Genomic DNA, 12,030 nt, shown 5'->3' with positions numbered 1-12,030 from the left:
TGACCAAATAAACACTGGCGCTGAACCTGAACGTCTGGGAGTGTTTATTTCCACACCAGGTCCCAATTGCAAGTCAGACAGAGCTGTAAGAGGGCGGAATCACTGACAGTACGTCCCATGAATCTGTCACTCAACTGCCGTTTTGCGTGCCTGACTTCAAAATGGCATCCTTTACTTACTGTCTTGTTCCTTCTGACGTCAATCGTCGCGCTGTTCCGACGCTGTTAGCGAGGCTGACGTGTCTACGGAGCAGGAACCGGAAAACGCTGGGGTGAGAGGTTCTGTCACCGAGAGCAACGCTCCGGACACCGACAGCAGTAAAGACATTCCCTGTCGGACTGAAACTATCCTACGCTATGGCACACCGTACCCTTTTTGCGTCGCTCTGCCTTCTGGTGGCATTAAACGTTAGCTCTGCTTTCTACCTGCCTGGCCTGGCACCAGTGAACTTCTGCGAGCCTGAGCAGCCGACCGGCGAGTGTAAGGTGGGTGTGACTCGTGCATTACCAAAGGCATAGGTTCGGGATATGATGGGTGGGAGGTGTAGTTTCCCCAACACGTTATGCCCATCCTTAGGCAGTCCCGGGCTGACAGTTGTGGGACGTGTCATGGTCACGTGATCTTTTTTTAAGTCCAAAAGTGTTTTTCCCGGTGTCACAACCGCACTAGCTGCTCTAGTGTGCTTTTTTAGCATCTACCGTTTTTACTTTCCTATATTAACTTAAACGGCGGGCTGCTTTTAGAGATCAATATTACGAGAGGGTTCGTTAACAGTGAGCCAGGTAGAATTTGAAGAGGGTGTGGCTATTGGATTTCATTTGGTCACCACTGTATGTCCACTTAATGCTGCGCATAGTTAATAAGCTTTTCGCAGGGTCCTCTGTTACAAAATGTTCCAGTCTCTGCCGATCTGTAATTGTAAAAGCGATACCATCGTTCATTTTATTTAGATTTAGCTCGTTGCATCACTTTTGCTCTTTATTAGCGTTATAATAAAATGCGTTGTTGTAACACACGATAGAACTCGGTTTACTCAGCGGTGACAACCTGAGTGTTTTTTTGGATTAAACTACAAGTCAGAATCGAGATATTGCTTAAAGTTACGGGGGTGGCCTGTGTGTTGGATGGAGGGGCAAGGGGGGGGGGGGCTCTGTTTGGATCATGGCTGTTGCTGTGCTATGTGTACATGTATTTGTTATTACGTAGGTCCATTGTTTGCTTTAGGATCGTACTGGTGCATTGTTTCAAATATCCTGCAAACTACCCCTTTCAAAATGTAATTTCGGATGGTGGCTATGCATAGTGCTAGTTTGAACTGATCGCCTCCAAGAATGTGAATGTGCACATGTGGTGACTGGCTGCCGCGAATTGCGGGGTGCTCAAGAGGCATGCTTTGGTGGCAGTCTGTAGCATTAATGCCTGCCTGCCTGGTGGTGGCGATCACGTTGAAAGTAAAGGAGTGGCCGAGGGGTGGGGGGAATCAATCTGGTGGCATTGGAACATCAAAAACGAATAGCGGGTGACATCTTGGTGGGTGGAAATTGATTAGTAATGTGACTCAGGCTCCGATATGTGCCATTAAGTATAATTAAGTGAACATAGATGGTCGGCGTGGCTGTAGCCCCGTGCACTAGATGCACATTGCTTGGGTTCTGAAAGCATAATTTGTCATTCCCGCAATTTGTTAGTAGACGTACCACATTGAAAGGAAAAGCGAAACAACTATAGGTTCTCCATGGATCATCATGGTAGGGATTATTTGTTGTGGTGGAAGTGGGTCAGTGGAAATGCTGTGGATTTTTCGCATTTTTAGAATTTTTTTTCAGGCAATGTAGTATTTTATTTATCCGCAACCTGTAGATGCTTAATGGCTGTTGAGGTTAATTATGCTGCATTGGATTACTGCATGGGAGTTGGTGGGTTAGGGACTGTTTTTAATTTAATTTTATTGGCCCTTTATTGTATGTATACATGCTTTACCCACTCTTATTTATTAATTAATATATGTATATAATTGCAGTTTTTCTTATGCTTTTTCATCTCCAAGATGTTATGTTATTTTGCATTTATATAGCGCCTTATATACCATTGGTATGGTCTGAAGGCGCTGGTAGGTTGAACACCCTTGGGAACCGAAGTTCAGGTCAGTAGAGAGTAGGGAGAGTCAAAGGCGCGTGTGCGCACCGGGTATGTGTGCAGCTGGTGCGGTATTCGGGAAATAGCTGCTTCTTAGAGGTAGGTGTGATGGTTGAAATCAGGGGTATGTGTTCGTTCTGGCAGGATTTATCCAGACCAACTGTGGCTGCGTTAGGCCTGAGGAGAACGCCTGGCTGGGGGGTGTGTAACCAGCAGTGTTTACTTGGAGTGAGCGGGTGATGTTAGTATGAGAACAGTTATACCGAATGGTGTCATAGTATCTCTGTGAGTGATGTGGATTAAGCAATCATACGTGTAGTGGTACTGGAGTACTTTGAACTCAATATAATTTGGTTATCTTTCTCACCTGTTTAACTGACTTTATTTTCCTCTCCGTCTGATCCAATATAGGGCGATTGGCTAGCAAGTAGACCGCCATTTTCTGCTATGTTGCTTTGGGTTGAGTTTGTTTATTTTCCCTTTTTCCTCATTTTTGTTTCTATTTTTTGTTTGCCCCTGTATATCTATTTTTCCTTTTTAGTTTTGGCTATTAAGTGGCACTGAAAGCGCTACCTATAAAGCCGAAACTATTGTCATTAAAATAAGAGCTTTAACATGAGGGCTTGGAATAGGGACTTTTGGGTGCAGGTTTGTTGCAATGCTTTTCAATGCAGATTGGCATGAGTATGGATGTGGTGTTTGGCCTATGTGTCCCACCCATTTACGCCCAGCTCTAAGTTAAATCAATAAGATTTTCCACCCATTGGTGGGCAAAGCGCACCCCCTTTTGCACTCTTTGGTTGATTTTCTACTGTGTGGTGAAGTTTGTCAGCCATGTTTACTTCCGCCATGTGTTAATGTTATAAAAAAGGTATTTTACTAGATTTATGCTTTAAAAAATATTTGCTACAGATTTGAATCTGTTACATATTTTATATTTAAAATAAACAAGTTACTGTAATAATTACGTTTTGTTCGAAAATGTCCACTAGTTTCTTGTGGGTGTGACATCCGCAATAATGCAACAATTTTCAAGCTGAGTTAGCACTTCATCCACATATTTCTAAAGTGTTCTTTTTTAAAATGTTATCTTGGGCAACATTCTCCCGCTGTAACATTGCTTTTACACCCACCAGTTTTTGTCAGGGGACAAACCATTGCCAGCAGTTCTATCGTTCACTACTGCTTATTTTCTTTCCAGGGTCATGCATTCTCTCTCATCCGAGTGAGGGTAGATCGGTCCCAGAATCATGACCTGGTTCCCTGAAATTTGAAAAACAAAGTAAATCGATTTAGAGTTAGGAACCCACAATGCAATGAATATTCAAAGGACTGGTTTTAAGCAGAACTTAATGACGGCAGAAAGTGGAAACTCTGGGGACCTCTAAATTTGAGAAAAGCCTATTTTTTTCAAACTGTTTTCCCTACAATAAATAGTTGCATTTAGGAACCATGTCTGTCAAGTTCTTTGACCTTTTTCCTTTCGACTAGACGCTTAGTACATTTTATCACGCCGTAGCATTTATAGCTGCAGTCAAACTTAAGACTGCTTAGAAATAACACTATCAAGCCCTGTACAGCACATCCTTTTAATGTTCCTGTGTGATAGTTAACTTAAAGTAATCCCTGGTGTTTGCGTGTTGGGCAGTGGGAGATAAAGGCAAAGGGGATTAGTATGGCCATGGGCAATGGTCTGGCAAATAAAATAACCAAACACCCATACGTTTTAGGTCCCTCCTGATGCCACATCTCGTTCCTATATCATCCAATGGAATAGTTTTGACTTGTAGGTGGCTCCTGCCACCTAACAGCCCTTTATCACAAGCAATACAGGCACCTATCTGTGTTTCGAATTAAGATTCGATGAGCAGGAGCTAAAACCAGTTCCTGATTGGCAGGCATTCAACATGCGAAGTACACTTCACGGTATGCCTGTTAAGTAAGATCCATTGTATTTAAATGTTCCTCATTCTTTGTTTCCATTCTCAAACACTCAGTTAATGTCGCATGCATATTTGTAATGCATTTCACATGCATATTTGTAATGCATTAGTTGGCCTGGGGAGCCACAAGTAGCTTCTGGTAACTGTTGATTTAAGCATACTAGGCTGCTATGGTAGAGGCCAGAGCAAAATGGCTCCCATAAATTTCAAACCCTAATAATCTGATCCTACAGTCCCATTATAGGTCACCCAAAAGATCAAAACTGATGGGAGGAGCATCTTAAAGTTGGTTTGATTCAGGAAACAAGATCGTTGGAATGGTAGAACATTTTCTTACAATCGCCAAACAAAATCACTATAATCTCTCAACATCCCAAATCTGGAACTATATCCACCCAAGATTAGTGCTGAAGGCAGAGGCACCTGTGGCCGAAAATGAAACTGATATGTTAGCACTCCTGCAATGTCGAATGCAAAGCCCTTAAAAATCAGATGTATATACCCTGGCGGTAGATGATACACATCACCTAGTAGGGAGGGTTTAGACTAAAATCTATATAGTCATAGCTACTAGTTAAAATTCTACTTTCAGTTTCAGAATCTCCGGAGCACGAGGGGGGGAAAAAGGTACCGTTTACAAAGCTTCCAAAATGTTTTCTTATTGGAATCAATGGGACAAATCCCACAGACCAGCTGAGATTATGGTTAAAGGGTAGTGAAGTTCTGCATTTACTCCAACTGGTACAACATAAGAGGCAACCAGCCAGGAGGAGAGCCCAAGGGACCCCCAATGAAGACTGCCATCCTACAGTTCGAGAACCAGCTTTCCGGAAGAGCTGGTTGCAGAAGTAGCACAAGCCCCACTCTGGGCAATGGAGATAAATGGCAGAAGGGGTGGGATGACCTTTCAATATCCCACTGGTATTAGACTTCAGACACCCTTTGAGAAAAGGGCCAACTATGGGCTCAGGACACCCACGATCCAGGGACAGCTAAACATGAACTGGATGCTCTTAATTCAGCACAGAAATGGCGAGTTCACATGTGAGTTTGGTTGTTGGGTTTAGGTCCAGCTAGCAGTGGTTCAGGGAGTGGAGTTACTCGCACACACAAACCAGCAAGGATTCAGACAATGGTGGTCCAACGTATAAGATGCCTAGAAAGCTGAACCAAAAGGAGAACTTTACCGTTTCAGTGACAGCACTGCAGAACCTACAGCCCGAAAGCACAGGAAGGTACAGCCAGTTAGCATGGCAGCAGTCTCACAACAAAGGCAATGGCTGGCGTTGACCAATGAGGTCCCACAACATAAGTGGACATGGAGCCAACCCTACAGATAAAACTGCATACCAGCCACTGTTAGTCTTTAAAAACTGCAACACTCCCAGTTATAGGGAACTGCCCCCACGCTCACCCACAGAGCTCCAGTTATGCTTAGATCAATGGTACCAGCAGATCAGTGATACTATTATTATTGCCTGATATGGGGAGGAAATTCAAAGAAAAAATGCATCTTTTAATTTGCACGAACTAGGTGCAATGAACTATAGGTAACAAAAAAGGTATCTGCGAGTCAAAATATACATTTGATACTCGCTTAAGAAAAATAAATGTAATGTCAACTTAAAAAAATAGGGGGAAAAATACTTTCACTGAAAAATCTTTCTTGGAGCCCTGGGTGGAGTAACGGCAAGTTACTTGGATTTCCAAGCCAGGAAGCCTGGGCAAGCAGGGGTGGGCCGATCTACCTTTACACTTGTAACAGAAGAATGTTACCTTGGGTCTACCAACTGCAGGCACGTAAGAGTCCAGCCAGGAAAGGCAATTCAACCAGCTAGGAGGATGGCTAGATGCAAAGTAAGAACCCTGGATGGTATTTCACATGCAGTGAGAAGACTGACGCACATTGTTAGAAAAAAGATTTCCATTTATGTGTAATTTTCCCTCAAGTTGACTACCCCCCCCCCCCCCCCGAATTTTTGCTGTTGTCTGACCATCCTAACCTGACTTTTGCCATTGGAGCCCAGCCTTAGTACTCCGCTGGGCTTTTGCTCATTTTGTTACGGGGAAACTGACATACCCTTGAGACAGTCACTACTGGGAGACTTTGTTCCTTTAGTCTTTCACTTTGTTGCTATTCTTTAGCAACATCTTATCAGTGTACAAAGTACCTAACCTCACAGTACAGTGCGCTGGGGTCCCCTTTCTATTTTTAAGGCCCTAGACACCCTCAACAGATTTTTCAGTGAATGTAAAAATGTGCCTTGGACAGAGCTGGTGGCAGCTGTTACTTTTCATGTGTTTTTAACTGTTTTCTATGGTCTGTTCCGCGTTTGGCCCAAGACGGTGGCCAATGCCTAAAATGGCCATGCCACGCAGTCCTTGGTTCTGTCCTTTGGCCATCTTGTCCCTTTTCCTTCCCCCGGTCGAGCAGACCTGGGAAATTCCTTATTTGGTCATGCAGACCCTCTCGCAGGCTTCTGCATGCCTTGTGTGTTTGCGCACGTCCAGGATGTGGGCTGGACTGTCTAGTTCCAATGCACATCCTTGGTGCCAGGATGTCTGGTATGCTGGTTATGACTGGGACCACCGTGGTCCGTGATTGGTCCACGTCTGGGATGCTGTATGTGAGCAGATCTCTCATTGGTTCCTCTTCGTTTTGGCGCAAAGGAGATTCAGGATAAGAGAAGGCATTTTACACCCATTCCAGGTAGATCTTCTGAGTTCACACCGAACTTAGTAAAGGAGCCAAGTATCCTGAAACCAAGAAGCAGAGCTGAGGAACCTTCGGTGACTGGCTAGAAGGTTTGGCTCCCTGAGCCCGCTGTCCTGTTGGACCCCTTGTTTCCGATCGAACCTAGAAGGTCTGCAAAGGCGCTTTGACCCATTGGAATAGTGGGACTAACTATTTTGGCACCTCATACTTAAGCAAGCCTTTTCGGAAGTGTTCTGGACCGCCCAGTGAACTGAACAGCTCGTACGGGACCTTTGCCCTGAACTGCCACTGTCTTGAGTTGACACTTGAGCATTTGGAGACGGTAAACTCTGGGTATAAGGCACTTTCCCGCCGAGTTTCGTACACTTCCTAGGTCTGGAATTGGGAGAGTACGCCTGAACCCGAGCATATGCGATCACTGTCGCTCGCCCAGTTGTGGTGTCGAACTTTGTGGGTGCCTTGCTGCTCTGCCCTCAGTCTCGCCACAGAATCATTCCTGGAATGCAGCTCCTGAAAGCCGCAGAGCTGCGCAACTGCAGGATTTTAACCTGTGACTGAAGTGGACTCGACTGGTGCTGTTTGGTCCGTGCACTGAGGGTCGGTGAGTACTTGCAACCCTTACTGTTGGCCCCTGGCACATCCATCCGTTTTTACGCACGAGTGTCCCCCGTGGGCCGACTCTTCTTTATCGAGGTAGCCTGTGCTACCGAGCTATTCTCAACTCTTGGATCCTGTTCAGCCCTCTTGGGGAGACCCTCCTTGAATAGTGGGAGCTTATTCTTCACTACCTCACCCACCTTCCTGAGTCTCTACAGCCCCTGCAAGAGACCCCGTTTTGACTTAACTGCACTGTCGCGTGCACCAGCACCGAAGTACTTTTGAGCGCAAGGCTCCACTCATCTTAGGGATTGGACTGCCTCTCAGTTAGGGTTTGAATTGTGAAGGAATGCCTAAACGAGATTTGCACTATATTCTCCCTTTCTCTACAGGTTGTGGACCCATACTGTGTGCGCTATTCCTTGGCCTTTTGTGACTGTATATATGTTTAATAGTTAGTGTGGTGTTGGTTTGGTTATTACTGCTATTATTTGTTTCGTGTATGATTTTAAAAGGCATTTAATAAATGTATATATTTTTGATATATCCACCTGACTAATTTGTAGTGTCATTTACTGTTTGCTCAGTTTTTTTTTTCTTTTTTAAATGTGAGGTTTATATCTTAAACCTTACATTTATTAATTTATACATATATCATTTTAGATTGTTAATTCATCTATTATTTCTGTCAATATCTCTGTCCAGAATCGGTTGATTGTTCTATTGTTACCGATGAGTATAAGAGACCATCGCCTGCTGGGATCTAGATCAGTTGTAGCATTGAGATACTTTTTTCTGCAAGGGCTGGGCATTGCATCAGGATATGATGAATGCTTTCGATTGTTTCTATATTCTTGCAGAATCTACACACCTGGTCCAGAATTGGGAGTCCGGCTTCTTTTTCCTATGATTTGAGTTGGTAAAAAATCTCAATGTCGTGAAGGTTTAGGAATAGGTTAAGGTAGTGTGGCATTTGATTTAAGGCTCTTGTTTCGCCCTTACAATAAGGGTTAGTTTGTAATGGTTTTCAAGATTCTGGGTCATTATCCAGTCTAGTCTTGCGAGATGAATTTTTGCTCTTTGCGGTCTGTTGATCAATGTATTCATGGATATCTCGCTTTCAGTTCTGTGGAATTGAGTCTTTTCATTTGTTCATAACCGTGGCATTGATATTCTCGAGTTTTTTTCGAAGGATGTTCAGAGGCGGAATGTACTCCTCGTTGTTTAATTTCTTAAAAGGTCAAAATGCTTCCATCTTCTGATCGACTGAAGAAGAGATTGAAGGGCAAGTTCATATCTGATGCGTGGCATAAGGGTGGATTGCGGTAGGGCTAGAACCTTTCTCCAGAATGTACTTTCCAGTTTTTCCCATATACACTTGTCTATGTTCATCATGGTCTCGCCGCTGTACGTCAGAATGGCTGTCACCTTTTGAACAGGACTACTGGCTTGAGTGAGAACTTCACAAATTTCTTGTGTATAGTAAGCCCTTGTCTTGCCAACGCATACGCCTTAGATTTGAGATGTTCAATCCAGGGCTGTTCGGTCCGAGATTGATTAATCCACACTCCTAGGTACTTGACTGTCAGAACTTGTTCGATCTTTTGCTTTTGCAGATAGAATGAGTAATGATTTTTCTTTGGTCCTTGTTGCGTTAGTGTCATTATTATTTATTTATTTTTTGATCATTGTATTTTCGAATTCGTTTGTCATTATATATTCTTGCAGTTTGTAAACCTCTTGGGGGTTTTTGCAAAGATGACAATATCGTCGGCGTAAAGGCTGCACAGCAAGATGGTTGAATTTTAGTTTAGGGGGATTCGTGAGAGGGGTGGCAACACTGAAAGTCTGAAGTAAACAAGTTAAAAAGAGCTGCAGCCAAGGAGCAGCCTTGTTTCAAGCCATGCCATGTTCGTATTGGCTGGGTTACGAGACCTTCCTTGGTCATCGTTATCTGGACTCTTGTATTTGAGTAAATTAGCTTGGTTGGCTCAATGTCTCTTGGACAACCCTATTTCTCAAGTTTGTCCCATAGAATATTTCAGTTTATTTTGTCGAATGCTGCATGTGTTTGAGTTCTTGCTTTTATTGTTTCATGTTCAGGATGAATAAATTGACATTCGTCCCTACTTGTTTGACGAAACCATTTTGATGGATTGCTTGTCTATTTGCCGAAATGGCCGTTAGCAAGATGTTGGCAAAGATTTTCCCTAGGCGGTCCAACAGGGCAATTGGACGGTAATTCCCTGGATTTTCTGTTGGTCCTTGTTTGTATATTGGGATTATGATACCTTCCACGTGGCAAAAAGCTATTTGATTTGTGCGGTTTATAAATTTGAACAATTGTATACTAAATGCAGCCTAGATGGCCGGATTCTTTTTTACGGTATAGTTTGACAGGCCATCCGGGGCAGGGGTGCGCGAAGCATTCAAATCGGAGATGGCAGTTAGTATCTCTGTGGGCTCCCATGCAATTGACAATTTGTTTTCTTTATGCTTGGGGGTAAGATTAGTTTGTGTCGAAGGTCTTTTTTTTAAAATATAGTTGTTGAAAGTAAGACATCTATCGGAACATCCGGTATCATCTTATCTGCTATTAAGGTTTGTGGATTCAATATCTTCCATAGGTCCCTGGTATTCCTTGAGTTCATAGCTCTCAGCGTCGTTCTGTTAGAGGGTCATTTTAGATGAATCCCTCTTTATTTGTTTTGTGGTTTGTTGATTCTTTTTTCTTCGCAGCGATGAGGTGACTGTAAATATGTCCATGGTCATATTTCTGTGGGATCTTAACTGTAGATTGTTGTCTGATTTTGAGTAGGATACATTCGTAGTGGATTTTGCCTGTATCTACCATCTGTGTTTTCATAAATGTTTCTGGAAGCTGATTTAGTTGGTACTGTGTAATTCTAAGACTATTTGTACATGCATTACGTTCGATATCCAGAAGTTTTATTCAGGCTGGGGGCTGTCTACTTGTAGACCATGCTCCAATCATAATGAAGTGGTCACTATCATGCGAATAGATGTTGTCATCCGTTGTAGACATTCCTTTATGTGGCTGGATCTATAGATGTAATCAATGATTCCCGTGCTATTGTATCATGTCCAGATGGCAATAGGCATTTTTGTGTCTAGGTCAAATGCATCCATGCGTTCCATATTTCTAGTATTCATTTCTTAGGACCATCTTAGCGCACAGTGTTATAACATGTGTTCTTCTATTTCTTGCCAGCATGGTTGAACAGGTGGATGTTAAGGTCACCACATATAATGAAGTCGATGAGTGGGTATTTCAGAGTAGCTTCATACACGGCTGTCAGAATAGAGTATATGAATATTTAATTTATCTTTCGGATTCCAGTATGCATTAATTATTCCAAGATGCTGGCACTTTCCTTTCCCTGTTGGAATTCATTTCCAGCTGTCTGATCTTGAAGTATTAAAGTTTGAGCCCACAGATTTATATTCCTGTTTTCTACTACTTCAAGTTGGGCAGGTATCTTGATGAGAGTAAGTACGCCTGCAGATGGGCGCTCTTTCCTCCTGCAGATTGCAGGGTTCATGTATGTGGTGTATCCATCACATATCGGTTGATGGGAGGTCCATGTCTCTTGTAGACATGATTTCAGCATTTATAAACTCCTGTCTTTTGTTTTTATATAAGTGGGAGTTGCCATGGGTGTTCCATGAGCAGATCAGGGTTTGGTTATTGGGTGACGTTTGTTAATGTTGTTCATGAGTTTGTGTCTTCCTTGGAGATTGGGTGCTACTCGTCTCTCTCCAGAATGGCTGTCTCGCCTTCTGTAGGTGGTGTTTGGTTCGTTGGTATTGTCTACTAAAACTTTCTTGATCATTGATTTGGGCACCAGGTCGAGAAACAGATGAGAATGCACTTTCGCAACTACTTATAGATGAGCATATTGTTATATTTCTCGTATCGTATTTTGAGTTAATTCTTTCTTCATCCAAAATTTTGTCGTCCATTTCTTCTATTATTTCAAATCCTAGATTTCGGATGTCCTTTTTATGGGATTCAATCGGTTGTAGTATTTTGCTGTAAGTACAGTCTATCCATCATTGTGGGCTTTCAGTCACTCTCGCCCCTCTTGAGACCTAGTCTTGACCGCTGCCAATGCTACCTTGATTGGTCTGGCTTGTCCAGATGGTTACCCTGTTCCAAGGAAGTAGGCTGGCCTTCTGAACTTCTGCCCACCAGGCCAGAGTTCAGAAATCCATTTTAAGACATCATAAAGGAGACCAGGCCCAGCCAGCATGGCCAAACAAGGATCCCTAGAAGCAGCTGATTTGCAGTTTTCAGGTAAGAATCAGTAATAGATCTGAGGAAGGTACAGGACCTCCCATTTAACTCCTTCAACAATGGAGTGCCTAAGCTAATCCCATCACAGGCCAGGTAGAACACAAAGGTTGCTGCCAATCAGACTAACTGTAAAAACGACCACACGCACAAACTGGATTGTGTTGTCTGGAGGACTTTAGACCAGTTTATACTGGCCAAACCCTAAAGCAAGGATGACTTTATGGGCTCAGGATGAGTCCAAGTTAGAAAAAAATTAGAGAAGAAATACATTTTGGCAGTGCCTCATGGTGCATACATAAAAACGTCACAACATATATATT

General features: G+C 43.1%; 1 protein-coding gene across 1 annotated transcript in view; it reads left to right on the top strand.

The window, feature by feature from the left end:
* The first annotated feature begins 226 nt into the window (after nucleotides 1–226).
* TM9SF2 (transmembrane 9 superfamily member 2) overlaps nucleotides 227–12,030 on the top strand; it is a 993,889-nt gene continuing 982,085 nt past the window's right edge. The window contains exon 1 of the mRNA XM_069637011.1: nucleotides 227–485. Coding sequence (XP_069493112.1) covers nucleotides 357–485 — 129 coding nt within the window. The 5' untranslated portion in view covers nucleotides 227–356. The remainder of the gene's footprint in view (nucleotides 486–12,030) is intronic.

Source organism: Ambystoma mexicanum, chromosome 7p (assembly GCF_040938575.1).
Source record: "Ambystoma mexicanum isolate Mex_15411 chromosome 7p, UKY_AmexF1_1, whole genome shotgun sequence".
In the NCBI taxonomy this organism is placed as follows: domain Eukaryota; kingdom Metazoa; phylum Chordata; class Amphibia; order Caudata; family Ambystomatidae; genus Ambystoma; species Ambystoma mexicanum.
This window is presented reverse-complemented; position numbering and strand designations above follow the sequence as displayed.